Source organism: Drosophila pseudoobscura, chromosome 4, assembly GCF_009870125.1.
Source record: "Drosophila pseudoobscura strain MV-25-SWS-2005 chromosome 4, UCI_Dpse_MV25, whole genome shotgun sequence".
NCBI lineage: Eukaryota > Metazoa > Arthropoda > Insecta > Diptera > Drosophilidae > Drosophila > Drosophila pseudoobscura.
In genome coordinates, this window is record NC_046681.1 from 10,990,254 (window position 1) to 11,013,173 (window position 22,920).

Genomic DNA, 22,920 nt, shown 5'->3' on the forward strand with positions numbered 1-22,920 from the left:
TAGGTTCTCAAAAGTCCAAACAGCTAAAATATCATTCAATACAATGAATCCTCTCTATCATCTGTTACCCCGTTTATTATCCAATGTCCAAAACTCTCTTTCATCTGTCTTTATGGCATGATAATCGCTGCCTTATTGATTGGGCCAAATTATGAATAGTTTTCACCGCCATTTCATATCTGATGATAAATCATGCTAATTGTTGTTGTAATTCAAATACTATCCGATACATATTAATTAGCCACACCCAATACGAAAAAAAAGCCACAGAGCAGCGGAGCGGAGGCCTGTGGCCGAAACATTAATCTATTGGTAGATCTCTGGGTCTTATCTGCATTGGCGCCCCTAAATACCACAGAGTCCAGTCATAATTTATTAATTACTGGACTTTCCACACATATTTTAGAGATCCCATTCGGAGGCTGATGTCTCTTTGAGAACTATAATTATCCGACCATATAGAGCCATGATTTTTGGGGGAATACAAACAGCAGCCACAATTTGTTTACTGCTTTGCTGTTGACCAAATTCAGTCGGTCGGGGACAATGCCACAGATACGTATTGGGTTTGATTTGGTTTAAATACATTCTGTGGCAATATATTTCATTTGATTTCCCCCATCAAGTGGCCTGCTTCTGCGCAGAGGACGCCGGCTCTGCTGCTCTATTCCAAAGCGATTCAATTAAAAGACGCCCACAGCCAAAAGATCTCCATAACAATTTATAACTGCCTTTCCAAGAGATGTCTCGCTGGCGTAGAGTTGCGGTTATTTTTATTTTTATTATTTGAATATATTACGATAGGCAGCGGCAGTGGCGTCGTGACCTGAGGGGGATCTTCAAGGAGGTACGAGTATCGTAATTTAATTTGAACTTGGAATAGAAAGAGTTACTCAACTGCTTTCAAAATTAAATATAAGCTCTGAATATAAGACCTAAATTTTGGGTCTCACAAAGGAAGAAGATATCAAATATTTACTTTTATTTGTTATATATTATTCAACTAACTGATTACATGCTCTTATAATTATTATATATTATTCCACACCATTAAAGATCAAAGGGCATTCCCTTAGCTAGGTTAATCATTCATCTGCGTCCAAAAAACTCTATAAATAAATGTCAAAAACCTATTTATTCGCCTGCCATTTAATCCATTCCTCTAAAGCCCATTCAAGTGACTCAAGACCTCTCTCTCTCTCTTTTGCTCGTTGTGCTGACCATATATAGAGTGTCTCAGTTGATTATTAAAACATAAATAATATTGTTGCTATTGTTGGCATTGGAATTTCCGTTTGGCAGCGGGGCAGCCGAGTTATGGGTTCGTTAACAAATGCAAATCAAGTGGAAAATTGTTGCAGCAGCAAATTAGCGCATCGTCCATCGTCCAGTGGAAAGTCATTCGAACAACCAATTTCCGACACAGGGCTAAACAAATTTTATAAATCGAAAATTTGCAATTCAAATAAACCCCGGGCTTAGTCACAATAAAAAGATCAGTCTTGTCTTTGTGTTTTTATTGTTACAATATTTGGACGCGGCGTCAAATGTGATTCAAATGAAAAGATCGCTTTAATGGTTCATCAGCATAAGTTAATGGGATTTCGACTTTTGGCCTAATGATGGATTAAACATATTCTAAAGAGTTTTGACAGCCAACTGCCCAACACACACAGAAAATTAGCGAAAATTTATACGCCTTGGCCAGGCATAAAATATATCATTTATAACCTGTTGATTGGGATCCGTGTGGAGCGGGGAAGATCTCTGGCTGGCTGGCTGTTTGGTTTGGCTATAATTTGATATTCTGCACAGATATGCAAATGTCGAGAGGTGTGGTCCGGCAAACACCTGAGACGATATCGCATAATTATATGGCCGCCATATATGTACAGGCATGTGGCATGTGGCAGATGCTTGTTTTATGGCAATATAATATGTTTTGGGACAGATTCTAGCTGCCGGCTACAGTTAATACGTATTTAAAGAAGGTCTTTTTTGTCTGAATCTATCATTTCGTATTAGCATAGGTTGGAATGTATCTCTATGACTTTTCATATTCTTTGTTGGTTTTTTTTTTGTAAATTACATCCCTCTATAAATAATTATACCCAACACATTACGCTTGGTTTTCCTTCGATTGAGCAACTCTTGTGGCAGGCGGCAATTACCATACCAGAAATCTCCATCACCCGCCAGCATTTAATTGACAGACCTTTCAATATTATGAAATAGGACTCCGACACCTGAATGGCCAACATTTCAAGCTGTCAACTACTGCATTTTTGGGTGGGAAAATAAATGTAGAAAAAACCGACCCCAAAACCGAAACGAAACTCAGTTTAAATCGATACAAATACAGAAATCAATGGAAGTAGAGGACCGTCAAGTGCCGTTCGAGTGTCGCCATTGAACTCGACTTTGAATCGATGGGTCCCGTGGGTCTCGGTCTTGGTCTTGTCTTAATCTTGTCACTTTCACGCACTCCCCAGACCCTCGTGCGCACACTCGACTCGCGCCGGAAGTTATACAAAGTCCCATTATGATGATGAAACCAATTTATCAGGCGGCACAAAATCAATTCAGTTCAGGCTGCAGATCGTTTTTTTTTTTTTTTTTTTGGTCTCCAATTATGAAGTGCCTGGAAAAATGTAGACAAAAGCTAAAGAAAGTTTTGCTGCAAATGAAAATCCGCTGAAGAATTTCCCTAAGTGGCTTACGCTCTCTCGCTGAGGCTGAGGCTGCGGCTGAGGCTCTCCCTGTCTGTATCTGTATCTCTTTCTTGATGCCGGGGATGCGTAGGCGCCGTCATAGATTTTTTCCATGTCAAACCAGCATCTGACAGCAGGTTTGCCAGCGGCAGCAGCGGCAGTACCCAGCCCCTCACAGCGACTTCATCTGTGGCTCGAACTGAAGTTTTCGGCTGAGCATTTAAGCGCGGCTGATTTGATTTCAGTGACACGACGCCTGCGGCACCAACGGCCAAAGCTGCGGCTGCGGCTGCGGCGAAACTTGTCCTGCCCACACGCGACTGCAGCGCAGCGCAGCGTCAGCGTCGCCGGCAGCTGTGGCAGCAACAGCAACAGCAGCAGCGGCTGTCGCGCATGCGCAGTAGCTCAGCCCAGCATTTTTTGCCTCTTTTCGTTATATTTTCCGCGCTGTTTTTAAACGCCCTGGGGGGACGTGGCCGCCGCTGAGGCTGCATGCTGCTTGCGACCAGCAAAAAGAGTCAAAATATTTGAATTTCTAATGCCACACGAGGGCCGTCACGAGAGTCCATCAATGAGTCATGTGAGAAGGGATCACTGTGCATTACGGCAGGGTGTTTGAATGATATCTAATTTATGTATATTTTATTTGTGGATTACCTAAGCTTCAAGATATCATGGGGGTGGATTCAGGAAGTGTAGCAAAAACTTTAACTAACGAAAAACATTTTTATCAATGCTATTAGATAATTAATACTATTTTTTTAAGTTGTGGGTGAATATAGGATCTCTGAAGGCAAAGTGTTTTCTCACTCTAATCTAATATAATTTCAAGAAGAATATACATATTAGTACTTACGAGACTCGTATTACAAGCGTGTTTTATGGCATTTGGCTTTCACATCATCGTTTTTCCCAATAATCGAATACATACAAATATATATAAACAAATATCTAAAAAAAAAAAATATATACAATTTTTTTCAGAAAATTAATAGGAAAAAAATTAAAAATATATTAAAATTAACTGCGGTTATAAATAATATTTAATTTATGTAATAATTCAGTTAATTTGGTTATTTTTTAAAACATAATTAATTAATCTATATGTATTTTAGATATCTATTTTTTTATTAATTTTTTATATTAATTTTTTTATATATTTGTTGGGGTGGTTTCATCACTCCCCCAGGCTACCGCCTGAACCTAACCTATCTATTTGTTGTCTATTAATTTATTCTATTTAATTAAAAAATGCCAAATATTTTGTATACTTAAAATTATTCTATAATTCTATATTCTATTCTATAATATTCCCTTGAGTGTTTAGAGCATTGAAAACAGATTTTTCCTTGTAGTGCTAAAAATTAATCAAAATAAAATATAACAAATGCGAAATCTCGCTTTCTCTTAACTGCGATATTTGCATAAACCTCGACCAACCCTCGCTACCCAGAACACAGATCACTCGTGAAGGTTCTCCGACTGCTGCCTTCCCCCAGGCAGGGGCTACGACTACGACTACGGCTACCCATTCGATCTGATGAAAATGACTTTTCCGATAAGCATCAAATTTCCTTTGATGATAGACCAGAAACGCCTTTTGTCACTGGCTGCAGTCACTCGTCGTCGTCGGGTGATGACGCTAAACTCGTTCAATCGGCTCTGTCGGATCAGTAAGGGGTCCCGGCCGGGTCGGACTGGGTGACTAGTGGGTGAAGATCCCATCTCCTCCGCCTGCCGCTCTGGCCTGGCCATCGATGCGGTTTTCGGTCGTCAGTTGTTGGCTTTGCGGCTTCCGTGTGCATTTGCCTTTTGCTTAATTAAATGTCAATCATTGTACGGAGGGTGTACTCCTCTCCGCAATACGAGTACGTAAAGACGGACTTTGTTTTTGATTTGTCCGCTTTATTAACTTGATGTGGCATCGTCGCAGCGGCAGTCATCATCATGTGGTTGTGGTTGTGGTTGTGGATTTGGTTCGGCGTCTCCATGGCGCGAGGGGTCTTATGTTGTTGAAGGCGTGGGCGCTGGCCAGAGATACACAATACATATCTGTCTCTGTGTGCCTGATATATGCATGATCTATTCCAAAACCAATGGCATTAAAAAGTATTTAATAAATTTCAGGCCTGAGGATTATGTGTTTCGGTTTCGGTTCTCCGTTCTCTGAAGGTGTCTCTCCACTTCTGGTTTTTTTTCTATTTTATGGTGTGTGTTGGGGGCGGATTATTCGGTTGACATTTGGTGGGAAATGTTCTGGTTGGTGTGGTTCGCGGTAGCCAGCGGTTGGACAACTTAACTGGCTATTAATAAACGTTTCACTGAACAGATCTTGGCACAGATCCGAGCCCCTGCCTTGGGGGTTAAGTTCTGGGTAACCTTTCACAGTATCGAACGACTTAAGCCTCCAAGAACTTATGGTTAATGGTCGGAAGAAGATGGGATTACTTACGCTTCAGTTTTTCATCTGTTGAGACGATATTTCAAGGGAAGAAGATCCGTGCTGTCTTCCTGATTAATCAAGCACATATAGATTTTGTTTTCAAGTGGAAGAATAATTGAAACGATTGAATTGATCCCTAAGAAGATTATAGAAAATCTGGGAGAGGTTTAAGGTATATAAGAAGCTGTAGACATTCAGGAGTAGCTATAACTCTTCCAGTTTATGGATAATTATACTAATACTATCCGCCTATCGTAATCCTTCCGTCATATGGCACATAAAATCCTTAAAATACACCCGCAAACACTCTGCTCTCCTGGCCACTGTCTGCCTACTTTTACTGCCTCAAGGAGGAAGAACTTGTGGTTATTGTGGTGCTGTTTGATCTCTGGTAATTGCGATTACACCCATAAACGGAGTAGATCCTACTGCCCGCCCGACTTGTGACTCAGTGACATTGTAGCCAAGAGAACGAGAGCCAGCCAGCCAGCCAGCGGCAACAGCCAAGAGGGGACTGCCAGCTGCCACTATAAATCCATAACTGTCAGTCAACAATTTTTTGGACCAGTATCTGAGAAGTTGTCGTTGGGTTTGTCGTCTTGTATGGCCATAACGACATTTGCTTTTGGCTTTCTGTGGCTCTGTGGACTCTTCTGTGACGACCGTTACTACATTCCTGGGACACCTTTGAGCCGCAGGTCTGAAGCAAACAAAATCTTGGCCACATTTCTTGTGTTTATTTAAGCATGAAAATTGTGTAACTTCTTGAAGAAGAGATCTGGGATTTGTATCTCACTTCTTGACGTTTTTGTGGGCCTAATTGCAACCGGGTATATTTTTTTTGTGGGATTTTCCAATACATTTTACGATTTCCCCGCTCGTTATGCACTTGTTCCCCCAAGCAATCGTACTAAATTTTATTTTATTTCATAGATCGTTAAATTTGTGTATTACACTGAATTTATGAACACTGAAAAGCGGAAAACTGTGGAAGTACAGTTCCTCTTTGATCGCTCAAGATTTATGTAAGCGATAGAATATGGTCGTCAATTGACAGAAGCCGTTGAGGAAGTACCATTACACACGGATTGATGGGGTTTTCCCCAGGGAAAACAGAAGAAGGCTAAACAGTTGTAAAAATTATGTTTGTGGGCAAAACTTGTTTGTGCTTAAAGATAATCTAATCATAGCCAAGATATTTTAGCTATTCGAATAGTATATGTATCTTTCAACGGGGCTGAAGTAAATTATTCTGCCATTCATTAGGCGATTACCAAACTGGAAAATGGCAGGCGGCATCTGTTTGAGCAACAGATAGGAAACCCGATCTTTAATTGCTTAATTTAGAGCTGGAAAAACTTCTAAAAATTCAACTAAATTTTGAAATAAAACTGGAGTACTTTTAGGGAACAACTTTGACCCTTTCCAAGGCAAGACATTAATTTCTCCCATAAATAAAATCAAAATATGGGACCCCACTCTCGAATTACACTTCCAGGAATTACATTTAAGAAAAACAGAAATATTTCTTTTGTTTAGAGCTTCCAGCGACCTTTCCAGCGAACTTCCGCTTGGAGGAAACACCTGAAAACACACAGAATAGACTTAGAGAATTAAAAAAACATTTATTTAGGTAAAAAACCAGGCGCACACAAGAGACGAAAGAATGATTGCAAAAATCCAACATAAATCTCGGGCAGCTCAAAGAAAGAATCCAGGCACATGGGGATTACAGAAAGAAATATACAACTTTTGCCCACGAAATGCTTTATTACCGATGACGCCCACAGATGGCCAAACGAGATGAAAGATACATATGTGGGAGGGGGGTGGGAGATATATATAGTCATCTAGGTGATACCCGACCAAGTACTTCCGGCAAAGTGGCGGGGGGAGGGGTGCCCGGTGAAATATTTTAAATATGCTGCCCAAGCATTTCTGTTGGTCTTGGTCGTTTAATTCTTTTCTCGTTATTACATTTTTAATTTGAATTTTATTTATTATTTTATGCGATTTTATATGATGTCTGCCCGGCCGCCGGTCGCCGCCGCCGCCTCGCGATGCATTTTATCGGGGAATTTTATTTTTAAAACGAAAATAAACAACCACCGACCGACCGACTGATCTCTGAATTTCTGCTCGTTTTTCCCCCCGTTTTTTTTTCATTTCATTTCATGCTTTTATTTATATTACAGCGGACGGACAGACTTTTGTGGAGAGAAGAGCCACGGCCGCATCCGATCCAGTGCCACACGTACCACACGTATATATCGCACCATCCCAGCCCACAGACCTGCCCAGATTGTGACGATGAATTGGACGCGCGTGCTGCTAATCGGGCTGACCGCCTTGGCGCTGACATTCGTGGAGGTTGCATCACTCTCACTGGATCCAGGTAAGTGCCAGAGACCATCCCCATGCTTTCCACTCAACTCTTTTTCCTCACCCAAATACCATTGTGCAAATGCACTGAAAGAAATTGCTTACAAAAAGTCCAGGTACACCTTTGCAAATAGTGTTGATGGGTTGAAACAAGTTTTGAGCCGTTCTATGACATAGAAAGTGCAATTTATAGAGAACCCCCACTGGTTCCTCTTTAGATACATAGTTGCAGATTCAGATCTGGTTAGAAACGATACAGATACAGTACAGATAAAGATGCAGATACAGAGGATCCGTTTATGGAACAAATTAGGAGCGCAAATTTATATGAAATTTTATAATAATATCAAAGCATTTTTAATATATATTATATAAATAATTAATGAAAATTAATAATTAAATTAAAAAAAAAAATAATAATAAAAAACCTAAATAAACAAAATAAAATAAATAAATGTAAAAAATAAGTTTTTAAATATATCAAAGAATTTTCAAGTTTTTAGTAAAAATTAATGATAATATTAATACATAAATTAATTTTTAAAAAACCAAATACAATAATAAGATATAGAAATACAATAATAAACAAATTAAAAAACTATTTAAATATAAGGACAAAACATTTAACAAAATTAAAGAAAAAAATATAATAATAAATAATAAACACTTAAAAAATAATAATAAAATATAATCATTTAAAAAATATATTAAAAAAAGAAAGATTATAAAAAAAGAATAATACTTAAAAATATATATATATATATTACAAAAAAATATTTTAAAAAAAAGACATTACATTAAAAAAAATGAAAATTAAAGATAAAAATATGTTAAATTTTAATCAAATTAAAATAAGTGCCATAATGCAATTTTGTCTACAAAATATAAAAAAAAAATTTTTAAGTTCTTTCTGTCTTCAAACCCAGTATGATAATCGTACATTTATTCTCCAGTACAACAAATCCTCTCAAAGATGATCCCATAACATTTATTGAGAGACATTCCCGCCAGTGTATGCATGTACATATTTTTACCGTTTCTTTTATGGTCACAAACATGCGAATGATCGCCCTGGCTCTGGCTCTGGCTTTGGCCCCAGTGTCAATATTTGCCGTGAACGACTGAAACACCATCCATACTGGTACTGGTGCTGGTATCGTATCCAACTTGGCGATTTATGTAAATCTCGGGCTCGAGCTGCAGCTTAAATCCCAATGAAAACGTCGTCAACTGTCAGATAGGTTCATTGGTTGTTGAGCTGGTGACCTCCCTGAAGCCCGTAGATGGCGTTGGCGGTGCCCGATCACGAGCACGACCAGAGACAGAGAGAGAGAGAGAGGGAGAGAGAGAGACTCATTCGCTGTGAGCCCCAGCATGCAGTTGGCCAATGTATGTCCATGTCGTGAAGGTCACCTACCCGGCATCATGAGCCTGTCAAAAGTTGGACAAATAACCCAGCAAATGCGTGAAATTCTATATAGAGACGTCTCTTGATAGATTCTTTTGCCTGACAGTCCGCGGACTCGTACTCGTACTCGAAATGCGGATTGTGCAAATACAGACCGGACCCCAGGCCCCAGACCCCCGACGAGTATGTCTTTCGTATTTATTTGGGTTAACATGCCGCTGGATTAGAGACAGCAACAACCGCAGCGATCTCTCTCGGGGTGACCAAAATAAACAGTTCCATGTTCCATGTTCCATGTTCCAAGTGTCGTAATCTTGTGGCAGGCGCAAAAACGCGATTGCCAATGTTTGGTGGATAAATAGAGCAAGTGGCAAAGTGTTTTGGTTTACTCTCTCGGTGAAGATTTACAAACATGACCCTACCCGATGTTATTTGGTCGAGTTTCTGGTATTTATTTAGCTGTTTATTTGGTAATCGATCTATTTGATTATCTGCTGGCGGAACGGAAGTTGTTCCAAACAGTTTTCTGATAAAAGGAAGTGCGATAAGGTGTGAGGGATTACTCGGGATGACACCTGAAGGAATGTTTTCAGGCCCACCTAAAGTGTCTTAGTTCCGAATTCTTTGATTTTTTCTAGATGATTAATAAATATACAAATAAATGATAAAAAAGGAAATACAAAATAAATAAACAAAATACAAATTTCCGCATTCTTAAATAAATAAATAAATAAAAATATAAAAAATAGTCATAAAAAAAATATAAATTAAATAAAAATAAAACCAAAATATTCACATTAAAATTTGTAATAAAATATATATATTTTTTTTATTTATTTATTTTTTTATTATCATTAGGATTGTATTTTTGATTATAAATTTAAAATTTCAAAATGAAATCAATTTAAAAAAGATTAAAAAATAACATATTTATATTAATAAATTATAATAACAACTCATTTAATAGCAGTGCCTAAATATAATTAATCCTAAATCCTTGTAGCACTAGGATAGAAGACAAACAAAAAATACAACACAAAAAGATAATGCTTAAGGATCTGTTTAAACTAATCAGAACTCACTTAGCCCCTTTTCATATTCCATATCCCTCGTAACCGCTTTTACTATAACAATATATCCCCTTATTCTTACCCACAGTTGCCTCCGCCGAACTCGAGCAGTTCATACGAAAAGGCGATGTTGTCATATCCACCAGACACATAAGGTAAACCATCCATTAAGGATCAAATGCACTTTAGAGTCTACAATGTTTTGACCCTTGCCCCTTTTAGACCACGTCGGAAGCTGCACATTTCGATAGAAGCCCTCTTCATGATCGATTTCCCCATGCTGAAGCACAAGATGTCCTTCTTCTTGGACCGCAAACAGCAGAGGGTAACCCTGGACATCAGTGCGAATGGAGCCACCGAGTCGCGCAACTTTGAGATACCCAATATCAATGAGACGAGCACCATTCGCTCGCTGGCCCTGCAGTTCTCGAAGAATCGCATCACCCTCTATGTGGACTGCAAGGCGAGCACGCATCATGACATCGACATGAATCTGGCCAAACTCTACACACAAATGGACGATCCAGTGATCAAGCTGGTGAGTGGCGAGAGGATCCTTCTGCTGGTCGAAAGGGGTAGCAATAGCACTGTGCATCTTTCATTGACAGTTCCGTGAGCGAAAGTATCCCCTGCACTTTGATGCGGACATGGAGCACTCCCTGCAGCGGGCCAACTGCCAGAAGGGTCTGCATCGTCGCGGCAATCGGCGCATGCTGCGGAACAAGATCACGGAGCGTGGTAAGTACATCTGAGAGAACTGTCTGCTGCCAGTCAGTGCACCACCACACAACACAACCCACCAATCCATTCCAGAGAAGAACAAGAAGCGCGATGTACGCGGCTGGTACGAGCCAACCATCTCCCGGGAAGGAGTCACAGATCATCGACACCAGGAGGTGCCCACAGACGTTGAGCGCGGCGATATACCCATTCTGCATGGCGATTGTGAAGGTAGGCTGCACCACCCATCGGTTTCCACACACAGTTTTTGTCAGCTGACAGCCGGTAGTCCTAAAGCAGTCAACGACTCTTGGCCCAGACCCAGAGGCGTGCCCTGATCTCTGACAACTCTCCCAAAAGTCTTTGGCTGTGGCTTAGATGCCGCGTTGATGAAATTGTTTGGTGCTTGTCTCTGGGCGTCCGTTGGCGTTTATGTCACTTGTGGAACATAATTCAATTAAGAAAATGTGGCAGAGCCATCGGTACCGAACCACAGAGAGTGTAGGTTGGGGAACTGATTTGAGGGATCGTTTGGTTTTGGTTTGAGTGGGGGCTTGAAATGTCAATGGCATGTGCCCGAGACCTTGGAAAACCCCGCCCAGGCCGGCAATGAGAATTTAAGAAGGTAAGGTAAGATCTATAATGTACAATACAGGATTGTATTGATTACAGGACTTATTCGTAACAGAAAGCCCTTCAATCAGGACAGCTATCCCTAATCTAAAGGCAGAAACATAAGTAGAATCAATATATCCCTCATATATCTACCTCTAAGGCTGTACAACATCATGTAAGACACATGGCAACAACTAAACTAGTCCAACATCGTCGTCGCTGCACATCTGGCCTGCACAAATGTCTGACTTTGTCGGTTGCTGCCTGCCTCGTGGCCTGCCTCCTGCCTCAGTGGCTGCCTGCCTGCCTGCCTCACGGCCTGCCGGAGTGAGTTTTGTCAACATTGAAAACGCCGCCGCCGCCTTAACGCCCAAACGCATCCGTTCCAAGTCACAGATCTCTGGGGTCTCCAAGTCTCTCGATCTCGTTTTGGTTACATTTGGCAACCTTCGCTTCTATCTCTCGTCTGTCGTCGTCGTCGTCGTCGTCGTCGTCGGCGGCACAGCCACGTAATTCATTCATTACGTTTTCTGGCTTTGCGATTTATATGCCGCCCCGTAGCGTACCCATGTCAACGGATAGAGAGGGAGATCGTGGGTACAGATCGGAGCCAGCTACCAATTTGGTGTTGTTCTGCACTGCACTGCACTGAGCCAGATAAATAATAATTATGCTGGTCCCCAACGAGTGCACAACTTATATGCATGGGCTTTGTCATATCTTGGCGTTCATTAGCCGTCGTATCTACGTGGGCGCCCCACTCTCCCTCTCTCCCTCGCTCCCTCGCTCTCTCTGTGGAGCACTTAGCGGCGACTTATTGGCAAAGACAGTGAAATGTCTCGATGTGGGTACCACTAGGGTCTATAGATAGCTGTCTGCAAGTGTTATAATTAATTGCTGGCCAGATTTGTAAGGCTTTAGCCAGGTATAGCTTTTGGGCCCTAATGAAGATCATAGACAGGCTTAGGCAAATTGGTAATGGCAGATAAGCGGATTGCAAGCATTAATCATAGAAATACTTCGCATATTGGTAATTCAATTAGCGAGTGGGCTAGCCTGATCTCTGGCAGTCACATATGTACTAGAAAAGCCATAAATCTATTAAAACGTGGCTTAAATACTATATTACTTACCTCTAAGATCTCTGAATCTCTGTGTAAAACCGATTCACGATGTGATCCTCTTATGATGTCTCATCTCTGCAGTGAGGTCATGAAATCGGTTAATCGGCTTTAACTCGCAGTTTAATTAATGCCACAATACACTACTATATACTACATATATAAACGAGTATATGTGGGTTACCATTGTATAGTGCCATCAGTGACTCAATCAATCAGGGTCCTGACTCATCATCTCGGTTGTAAAAGGAATCGGGATGCTTGGCTTTTGTTGTCCCATTGCATTAAGCTGCACTAAAACCCCTCTGAACGCATTAGCAGCGCTGTTCAAAGCGCCGAAGGAGTGCATTGGAGTGCGACAAAGCGGATTAGGTTGCAATCAGAGAGAGAGAGAGAGAGCAGAGCCTGTACATGCAACATGCGGTACACACGACGTTGTGTGCGTTGTTGCATGGTTTAAAATGAGTGCGATTTTTGCATTGGTTAGACCTTAATCTTGTCAGACGCTTGAACGCTTCCCACACACATGGATCCCAGAGCAACCCAGAGACCCTCTGTGTGTGCCGAGGGTGAATGTTGAATTGTTGAATGTTGAATTATTGTTGCTTTATTTAAAGCCTCAACGCAACGGAACTCTACCCTCGACTGTTGTTGTAACTCTCTGCTTTTTGTTTTGTTTTGTTTTTTGCTCATTGTTCCAACCCAGACGCCCTCGCACGATCACTGAGCGATTTACTGGCTTTGGTTAAGCTGCTCCGTGAAGATGTCGCCCACCAGCGCCAGGAGATTGCCTACCTGCGTATGCTCTTGGAGAACTGTGCCGGCTGCAAGAATCCCCTGTCCGGGGACAATCAGCTGCGACTGGAGCCCACTTGTCGCACGGCGAATCCTTGTTATCGCGGTAAGTGGCGCATTTATCGATAGCTCGATAGCTTAAAAGCTTCAATATTTGTCTACGTAAATTCTTTCAGGTGTCGACTGTCTGGATTCGGCCGCTGGTCCAAGGTGCGGCCGTTGTCCTGCCGGCTTGATTGGCGATGGCAAGATCTGCAAACCGGGCGTCTCCTGCGCCAACTATCAATGCTATCCGTAAGTCTTTACACAGTCCTTTTCCATCCTATCTCTCTCCCTCTCTCGGCCAAACAAAATCAACGCAGCTTGTGGAGCTCTTAATGGCGTCAAGGGCGTGGCCATTGCATTCACGTTAATTGTATTTGTCATGCTGGGAGCTCCAAGGGCTTGAAAAGCGCCGCCGCTCCGCCGATCCGGCCAAAAGGTTCCCTCCTTCGACTCTGACTCTGCAATTATTTGCATTTGGCCTTAATGGCAATTTGATGTTGTTTATGGTTTGATGATCTAGTCAGGCCACAAGCTCAAACAACTCCTTGACTAACACCTCAGTCCTCCACATCCCCATTTATATCCCCATTCACATCCCCATCCATATCTACAGGCATATTCTCGTATATCTATATGTGTGATTGATAAGCAAGTGATGCCCATTGAGAGAGAGGATTCACATTTAGAGGTTTATTTACTTGGTGAATTCTACGAATAAATAAATGCCATAAGCAGGTTACACAGAACTGAACAGAACAGAGCAGAGAGTAAGTGGAGTGGAGTGTGCTTACACGCAGAGAAAATAGGGCGACTTAAAAATAAAAAAATGGTTTGCTCGGAGAGTGTAAATTGTCACAATAAAGTATTTTCACTTAAAATTTAACAATAATATGAACATATTTGATTTAAATGTATTTCATATTTAAAATAAATAAATTTTTAAATTAAATTATACATTTTAATATTTAAAAAATATTTCGAAATTTAAAATAAATATTTTCATATTAAAATTAAATATATTTCATATTTTCATATACAAATTAAATATATTTCATATTTAAATTAAGTATATATTTCGTATTTAAAATAAATATATTTTAATTTTTAAAAGAAATATATTTCATATTTAAAATAAATATATTTCATATTTAAAAATTAAATATGTTTTTTATTTAAATTAAATTTACAAAATTTAAATATTCTATTTATTTTAAAGTGTTATATATTTTATTAAATATAGGATTTTTAAATACGTTTATTTTTAAATCGAACTGAATTCTGTTCAATTTCCCTCTCTTTTGATTTAAACCCCAAACATTTAATTTAAAGGTGGATGTGTTTCTTTTTTCTTTGCCATTTTTCTCCGCGTGTAAAAGTTGTGTGAGTCATTTGAGTGATTCCGAAACCAGTTTCCTCTCGCCTTTTCCATCTGATAAGCTCCGTAGATCGTAGATATGTCAATCCGAAGGCGAAGAAGACTTCCTAATCCCTTGTCGCTTCGAGACAGTTTAGTCTAATCAACCCGGGGCCGGGGACTACTATATTCAAATGATCTTTATGAAGCACTTTTGCTATCTGGCAAAAGATCTCTTTGATATGTTTGCGATACCAAAATGGGAGTAAGTCCTATCTTGACGGAATATTTGTGGGCCCAGACAGGGAAAACCTTTCACTGCTCATAAGATAGACATCAAGCCACCCACAGCCCCCATATTAAGTTATCATTTTGAACAACCGGAAGTGTCCCCACAGTTGGAAATCCATAAACTAGTTAAAGATGGTTCTGGCTCTGTTCCAATGCCAAATTTGTGTCAATCTCAATCATCGAATTATGCAAAAGACCCACAGCCCTGGCGTCGGACCCTAATAAAAACATAAATTCCGGCACTGTACAATATCCATAAATATGTTAAACAAAACTATAACAAGCTATGCGATGTAACGGTGATGGAACCTCAAAGAATATTTGGTAGATACTATTGTCGAACAAAATGCAACAAAACCTTTGCAATACACAGACCTGCGACCCCAGATGTGAGGAGGTCTGGACCACAAATGGCACTTGAAACAGCCGCATAAATTAGTTTAAAAGAACCCGCAGCTATGCCACAAGAACCACAGACCCAGAGCCAACTCTCAACCCAAACTGAGGACTGACTGACTTCATTGTGTCAAAACACTTAAAGTGATTTCTGTTATTTTTTCCCTTGGACTCGAACTCGAACTCGGACTCGGACTCGGGGGCCCTTTGGAAATGCGAGAAGTAAGCGCCTGGGCCACGCGCATAGGAAGCATTCGACCATAAATTTGTGTAAATTATTGAAAAGAGCCCCCACAGACCCTGGCCAGGGCCCAAAGAACCAGCCAGCGAGTGTTGTAGGTGTCTAGGGATCGGTTCGGATGGTTTGTTTGGGTAAGGTGCGCCTCTGGCCCGGGGCTGACCGTATTTTAATTTGCATAAAATTGTTTTAAATGTTGTCACGATGCGTCGGTCGCCACCGCCGACTCTCGTTACTGTCATCTTTCATTATCGATGAAATGTGGCCCAATGCGTGTGGCAGCCCCATTCCCTTCCAATCATTTTAATTTAGAACCCACCAAATGTCATCCGAATCAAATGCGGCGGCGTCAGGCCTGGGCTAAGAACATGGTCAGCGCTTTGTTTGTTTCCTCCCTTGATTCTAGAGACCATTCCTTATGGAATGGTCTTTTGGAGACCATCGATTCTATTAAAAGACCATAAAACTTGTGCTAATGACATGCACACCTGTGGTTGGCTGATCCTTTTGTTGCGCAGGTTATCTACAATGTTGTTGTCTTGTTTTTATAGGGGTCACTATAGCCCATGTCACATAAAATATCCACACGGCCTCTCCTTTGTGTAGAAGCGCTCTATATTGATTGGAAAATGGTACTCAGAACTTATTCCAAGAACTGGGAAGCAGAGATTTAGGGATCCTCTATCTGATCCTCTTTTTTAAATACGTTTATCTCTTCACACATTTCCCTCATCTTCTATTCGCATATTCTCCCAGCACTTTCCATTTCCAAGAGTCCGAGAGAGCTGCTCAGGTGCTCCAACGATTGACCACCTGAAAGCCCAATCATAACTTGGCCCCAGGCCGATGACAGTCCGCAGAGGCGCCTCCGCCCCAAAAAAATCAGTCTTCGCTGCACACACTTCCACTTCTGTGGCTTACAAAATTATGCAGATGATGAAATAATCAGCAGTGCAATCAAGACCCACAGAGAGATTATATTACCTATCTAGGGAGATAGTAGATACGAGAGAGATTCCGATTTGAAGACCGATTGCAGGCTGCAACATGTGTACGGGGCATGTTGAACACTTTTCGAGACAGAATTCCATTTGATTGTAGGCAACTTTCCCACAGAATCTCTCGAATATCTATGCATATTCCCCTCGCCCCTTAAAGTTTTTCTCTCTGGCCCAAACAAAACGTTTACGGCCATGGCTCGAACCAGGAAAAAGCAGAAAGAGAGGAAGCAACTGGAGAGGCTGGTTCACAGCTTCGAAAAAAACATCAAAGTTCGGTGGAACGGTGGAACGCATATCTCAGTGGGAATCAAGTTCGCCTACGCATCGGGGAAAAAGTGGATCCATTGATTCCAAGTCGTTGTCGTTGTTGTCGTTGCCGTTGCCGTCGTTGTTGGTGGGTTCGGTTCGGTTCGGTTCGGTTCGGTTCGCTTTGTTGTTGTTGTTTGTGTTGTTTTTGTTGTTGCTGTGGCTCTTGACTCTCTGGGGCCTGTGTCTGTGGCAGCGTTTGACTGCTTGAATTCAAATTAATAGTTGACTGGCAGCGAATCCAGCTCGGGCCATGTTTATACGTTGTGCATATCATGATATTCAGGGTGTAAATACATTGAGTTTTGTATTTACTTGGAGTTCTGTATACATTGTTGGGAATTTATAAATGTTCTCTTGGGTCTGTTAAATATTTATATTTCCAATATTTCAATATTTCCTAGAAATATATTCTTGGCTACCTTCGTTAATTTCTTTTTATTTACAGAAATCATAGAAATTCCATAGAATACTCCATAGAATACTCCATAGAATTTCCATATAAATATTTCTCAGCTAAATACTCATTAATGGTAATTCATTTTTATTTTAATTGTTCCCACATATTTTGGAAACTAATAACTGTCTGGATAAGGCTATAAAGCCCTATTTTATAAGGTTTTTCTTTATATTTTATATCTTATATTTTATGTATAATATTATATATAATATATTATATGTGTACATATATTATATTATATATTATTTTCCCGTTTTTTAAATGGTTTTTCCAGTAAACTATTTTATCGTTACATTTTCAGAAAATATTCCAAATATCATAAAAACCTAAATTATGTGTAGCCTTTCAATGGAATTTCCTTATTCCTTATTTATTTTGTATTTTTTTTATAATGCATATAAATTTTCGAGTCTGTAAGCTAACCTTATTCTTCCTAATTTCCTCAATTTTCGCACCGCATAAACTCGATATCTTGGCACATTGCCGTTGTCTCTGCGGCTGTCTTGGCCATGCGCAGGCGCAGCCGCAGCAATGAAAACAAAAACAAGCCCAGGCCCAAGCCCGGGCCCGGGCCAAGTCGAGATCAGGCCCGAGCCATTGGAGGCAGATCCGAAGCCACAGCTGAAGTCGTAGCGTAGTCGGAGTCGGAGCCAGAGTCAGGCAACCTCACAGATAAGTGGCCTGTGGCAAAATAAACGCCGCTTTATGGCAGTTAGCTGCAGTTTGTCTAAAGCGTGCGCCACATGGCAGGAGAGAGGAGGCTTCGGAGGAGTGCTTGGAGATTGAGGATGGTGGCACATGGACGGATCCCCCTGCCTGCATGCCTGCCTGCTCTGTCAAAAGGGAGCCCCAGATTGTACGAGTGGTGGCAGCCAAGTGTGTTTCTCTGGCTCTTTTGTTGTTAGAAGTAAGTGCTGGGGCATTTGCATGGCATGCGCGCTACCATTAGAAGCAATTTGGGTGGAGGGTTAATGGAAGCTAGGAAGCGAAGTAGAGTTAGGGTTACGATCGATGATAGACCATTGAAAGAACTTAAAGAAGGACTCTTAGTGGCGAAATGAGTGGCTAAAATCTGTGATTAGCTGTCTGCCAAAAGCCCTGACAAATCCTGAATGTCTATCATATGTTAATTCCTTCCAGTGTAATCCCCCGACTGTAGCTCGACCAGAGCTCAGGCAGCCTAAAAGCCTTTGCATGCTTCAGAACCATGTTCACACATTACTCAGGTCCGGGCCCTGCTCCATGCTGGTGGAGCTCCCTTCTAAGGCTCCTTTGGGTGGTGTTTGAACTGGTCTCGAAAGGGAACCACAAGAAGAGCAGGGGCCAGGGGCCGCAAGGAGGCAAGCCAGCAAATTGGAATTATGAATTATGAATGCGTGGTTAATAAAAAGAACGGCCAAGAAGCAGGCAGTCAAGACAGAGCCCAGGTCCAGCTTCAGCTCCAGCTCCAGCTCCAGCTCCAAACCTCCGAGTGGGTTCGTCATGCTAACTATGGGATAACCATAGGATAGAATGGGGGATAGCTGGACATTGGGCGGGGTCAGTGGCAGAAATGCTAATGCGTTCCTCGTTGCGCTCGACTGGATATTTTCCCAGCACTCAAACGATGCCGCAGCAGCCACAGCCACACAGACACACAGACAATATGGTCGAATGAACTGAAACAAAGCAGAAAAGCGCAAAGTGCCAGTGCCAGTGCCAGTGCCAGTACCAGTGCCAGGAGGAGGCGTCTGGGAACGTACACAGCTAGAAAGCGAAAACCCCTACGCAATATCCAACATGGATATGGCCATGGCAGTGGACGGACAGCAGCGCGCCTTGACTTAGACCGCTTGCCACTTAAGTACTTAACACTTTTTGCTAATTGCGCGTTGCCGGTTGGAGGCAAGGTAGGCCTTTGGTCGAGTCGTCCCCCGTTGTGGCAGCCACAGCCGAACCCCCAAAATGCCTACGCACACACCCCGCACACCCCGCGCACCCCGCGCACCCCGCTCACCCCGTACACCCGACAAGTGTGTTGTTGCCCGCCATGGAATATGCCAAAGTCGAGAGCAGAGCCCGCGGGCTGATGAGTCTCATCAACTGACAGCGCCAAAGAATAGAAAAAACAAAATTTGAATCTTCTTTTTATTTTTGCTACCTCAGGTTTGTTTTTCGTTGAGCCAACGAAAGAAAATGTTGTTCTAATACTCTGCCTGAAAGGGGAGTAGGGAATGGGATATAAGACTTGGTTTAGGGGGCAATAATAATAATTAAAGAATTTAGATGGTTTCTCAGTGCCTTGAATTATTTATAATATATGCAACGACGTCTCGTTGTTGTTGCTGATGCTTGAGTTCTCAATGAAAAGGAGTAGAGTACGTATGGATAAAGCACACAGATAAAGCACAAGGATAAAGCTATCTATAGTGGGATGCTATACTAAATATTAATAATATAGTCCGTCTACAGTGATAGTTTCGTTGGGTAAACAACTCCCTTGATTGGGTAAATACAAAAATATATAAATTGCACTCACCATTTCGTCAAAAGTTCTTTAGGGAGAGAGAGAGAGCTTGGCTCTCTTCATTCTTCCCGCGCAACAATTAAGACGGACGAAGACGGATGCGTGAGAGCGCGAGAATTTCAAGGCTACGACGGACGAACGACGGACTCGGCATACGGGGTATTATTTTCACACACATTGAAAATTGATCTCCTTTTTTACTGCACGATTGTTGCCTTTTTCCAAATTTTACAACATAGCAATTGCATTTTAAAAGAGTACTTCCAAGAAGAGCACATATTTGGAGTGTATATAAATAAGGTGAGGCGTTAGAGAATCCACTCCCACAATATTCGCAAATGTTGGCGAAGTGTGTGTGTACACACTCAACAAGAGAGAATGCCTCACCTTTAATTGTGACACTTGGAACGAGAGCGGCGTCAAGACGGCAGCACTCGCTCTTTCCCTCTTGCTCTTCTCCATTTATGCACACACACACACAAAACAAAAAGACCGCGCGACCGAAAAAACCAAAACAAATATTTGCCAAGAACAAAAGTTAATCAATCAATTAAATTATTCCTTTGTACTTTCACATATTAATGTACATTTTTAGCAGTGATCTGCCATATTTCTTTCCCCTTCCCCCCTCACACGCACATTTTCTTAGATTTATACACTTCAAAGTCAGTGTTATTGATATTTTTCACTGCACTGCACCAACACATATTGCACGCCAATGTTTTCCGCAGGATTTTCACAATTTTCCCGCTTTTCACGACCCGAAACCGGCAAAAGAACGCGGAGCGGACTCTAAACGCGTGCAAATGGAAGCTGGAAATGGAAGAATGAAGAGAGGAGAGCGGTGCGGTGTAAATGCGTATGCAGCTTAGTACTCTCTCATCTCGTTCCATGCTCTCTCCATCTCCCGCTCACTCTATGCTTTGCTTGTGTGTGTATAAAAGCATAATTTTTGTCTCTTTTCGCCCACACAAAGCCATTCATGGGTTCCCGCAATTACAAATGAATTTATTTCTCAAAGATAATGTTGGGAAGCTTTTAATAATAACTACTTTCTATTTAAGAGTATTCACACTGTGACTATACCCTCCTTAGTGGCTCAAGCTTCCCTCCATGATTACTATTTACTCCCGGGCTATTGGCAAGCTGGGAAGCTGGGGCCAGGTCCAAGGGTCGTCTAGAGGTCTGACGGAGACTTCCGGCAAGCGAAAAAAGCCATTGTGTGCTTAGTCGTAAAATATGGGAAACTATGGCTTCTGGGTCAGTTGGGCACGGTAGTTCTTGCTGATGGCTGATGCCCAATGGGTGATCTTCCTAGAAAATTGGACTGCTGTGAGTTATGTGCTGGCAAAGCGAGCCTGAAAATTAAGTTTCAACTAAGGAGACGAGGATGCAGATGAAGCATTGCCCAATGGGCAGGGAACAGCATGTAACGGGCAACTGTAACCCCCAACAGAACTGAACCGAAACGAACCGCAGAGACCGATGCGAACTAATGACCATGTCATGATATGTAAATATTTTGCAAAGCCATAAGCAATCCCACACTCTTGAGCATAAATAAGGGGCACCAGGCCCCGGTCTTTGGGTGAAATTTACATGCAATGGAGCCTGGATTTACTTTTTTGCCATGGGCCATCATATCATATCATATCTCCCATCCTACACAACCTACACACAGTCGAAGTCTCTTGCCTCTTGCTCCCTCTCCTTTTTTCCTTTATTTATTTGTGTTTCTCTGGGTTTTAATAAGATTTTCTTGTAATTGTAATTTGTTTTCTTTTGGGGAACCTGAACCGGCGTCGGCTCTTCCTGTACGGTTCCGAAAACAAACTGGGAAGGAGAGTAAGAGGAAGAGGGTACCGTTTACCCCCTGGCACATGTCTTGTCGCTTGTCGAACTCTGGGCTTTGTCGGTCCCATCAATGTTCCTCTCTGGTAACATGGAGGGGTAACCTTTTCTCTTTTCACAGATCTTTCTCTCCGCTGGTCAAGCACGGCCTTTTGTGTAGCCCTGTTTCCACTAAACATCATTAATAAATTTGCCTTTGTATGGTGTTTACCTTGCCGTGTCCCTCCATTAACATTAACAGTCTTTTGTTGCTGTTTGTTCCTGACTGTCAGTATTAATAATAATAAACAATATGTGGGTACCCATCCACACACAACACAGCACAACACATCCTCTGCCCGATCCACCATTAACCAACCGAATCTCTGTCTCTGTCTCTTTTCTGTTTCTGTTTCTTTTCTCTCTTGCAGAGGCGTTCAGTGTCACGATACCGTGAACGGAGCCCAGTGTGACTCCTGTCCGGTTGGCTACGAAGGTGATGGACGCACATGTTCTCTACGTAATCCTTGCCTGGACACACCATGCCCCTCAGGTAAGTCCCAGCACCCAGCCCGAGCCCAACCCAATCGAATGGAATGGAAAGGGAAATGGGCTCTTTTCCTCTCTACTGTTTTTTCTCTCCCCACCACACCGCCCGATCGGTGCTGAAGTGGAGTTTTGTTTGTGGCTAGAACTGTTTGGACATTTTGTTGATTTTATGGCTAATTTGAGTTTGTCGTGCCACTATTCCGGATCGTGTTCTTGTGTGGGTTGATATAGGATCGTATAACTGGGAACTAAAAAAGTCTCGGGGTCTAATTTGATTAGAAGTTTTTGGTACTCAAGAAATTGAATGTGAAAATGCATCAATCAATCGAGTTTGTTCTGGCCAGAAATAGAGGCAACAACTAGGGAAAATTGGGGTTAGGATATTTTTTATTAACAACTTTAACAATTAACACTTTATTTTTGTTGCTAGATCATAGAAATTTAAAAATACAGAAAGTCCAAGAATTTTTATAGTATTTACGTCTGAATTTTCTATTTAAAAAATATTTAAAATTGTTTAAAATTAAAATGAAATACATTGCCAGTTTTCCGCAATAAAATGCTTAAATAATCCAAAGAAATTTAAGTCTTAAAGGGTTTCAAAATATCCGCCTTTAAACCCAAATTCGCTGAACTTTCAGTCCATAATTTTCCATCTGTTGATATACCCCTTGAACCC

General features: G+C 41.5%; 1 protein-coding gene across 4 annotated transcripts in view; it reads left to right on the top strand.

Annotated features, from left to right (window-relative positions):
- Nucleotides 1–22,920, top strand: part of Tsp (Thrombospondin) — a 28,712-nt gene that overhangs the window by 2,161 nt on the left and 3,631 nt on the right. For all 4 annotated transcript variants that reach the window (XM_033379306.1, XM_033379305.1, XM_033379304.1 and 1 more), the window contains exons 3-10: nt 7,350–7,549; nt 10,103–10,169; nt 10,237–10,552; nt 10,623–10,752; nt 10,828–10,965; nt 13,177–13,371; nt 13,442–13,559; nt 22,124–22,245. In XM_033379306.1, coding sequence (XP_033235197.1) covers nt 7,465–7,549; nt 10,103–10,169; nt 10,237–10,552; nt 10,623–10,752; nt 10,828–10,965; nt 13,177–13,371; nt 13,442–13,559; nt 22,124–22,245 — 1,171 coding nt within the window. In that variant the 5' untranslated portion in view covers nt 7,350–7,464. The remainder of the gene's footprint in view (nt 1–7,349; nt 7,550–10,102; nt 10,170–10,236; nt 10,553–10,622; nt 10,753–10,827; nt 10,966–13,176; nt 13,372–13,441; nt 13,560–22,123; nt 22,246–22,920) is intronic.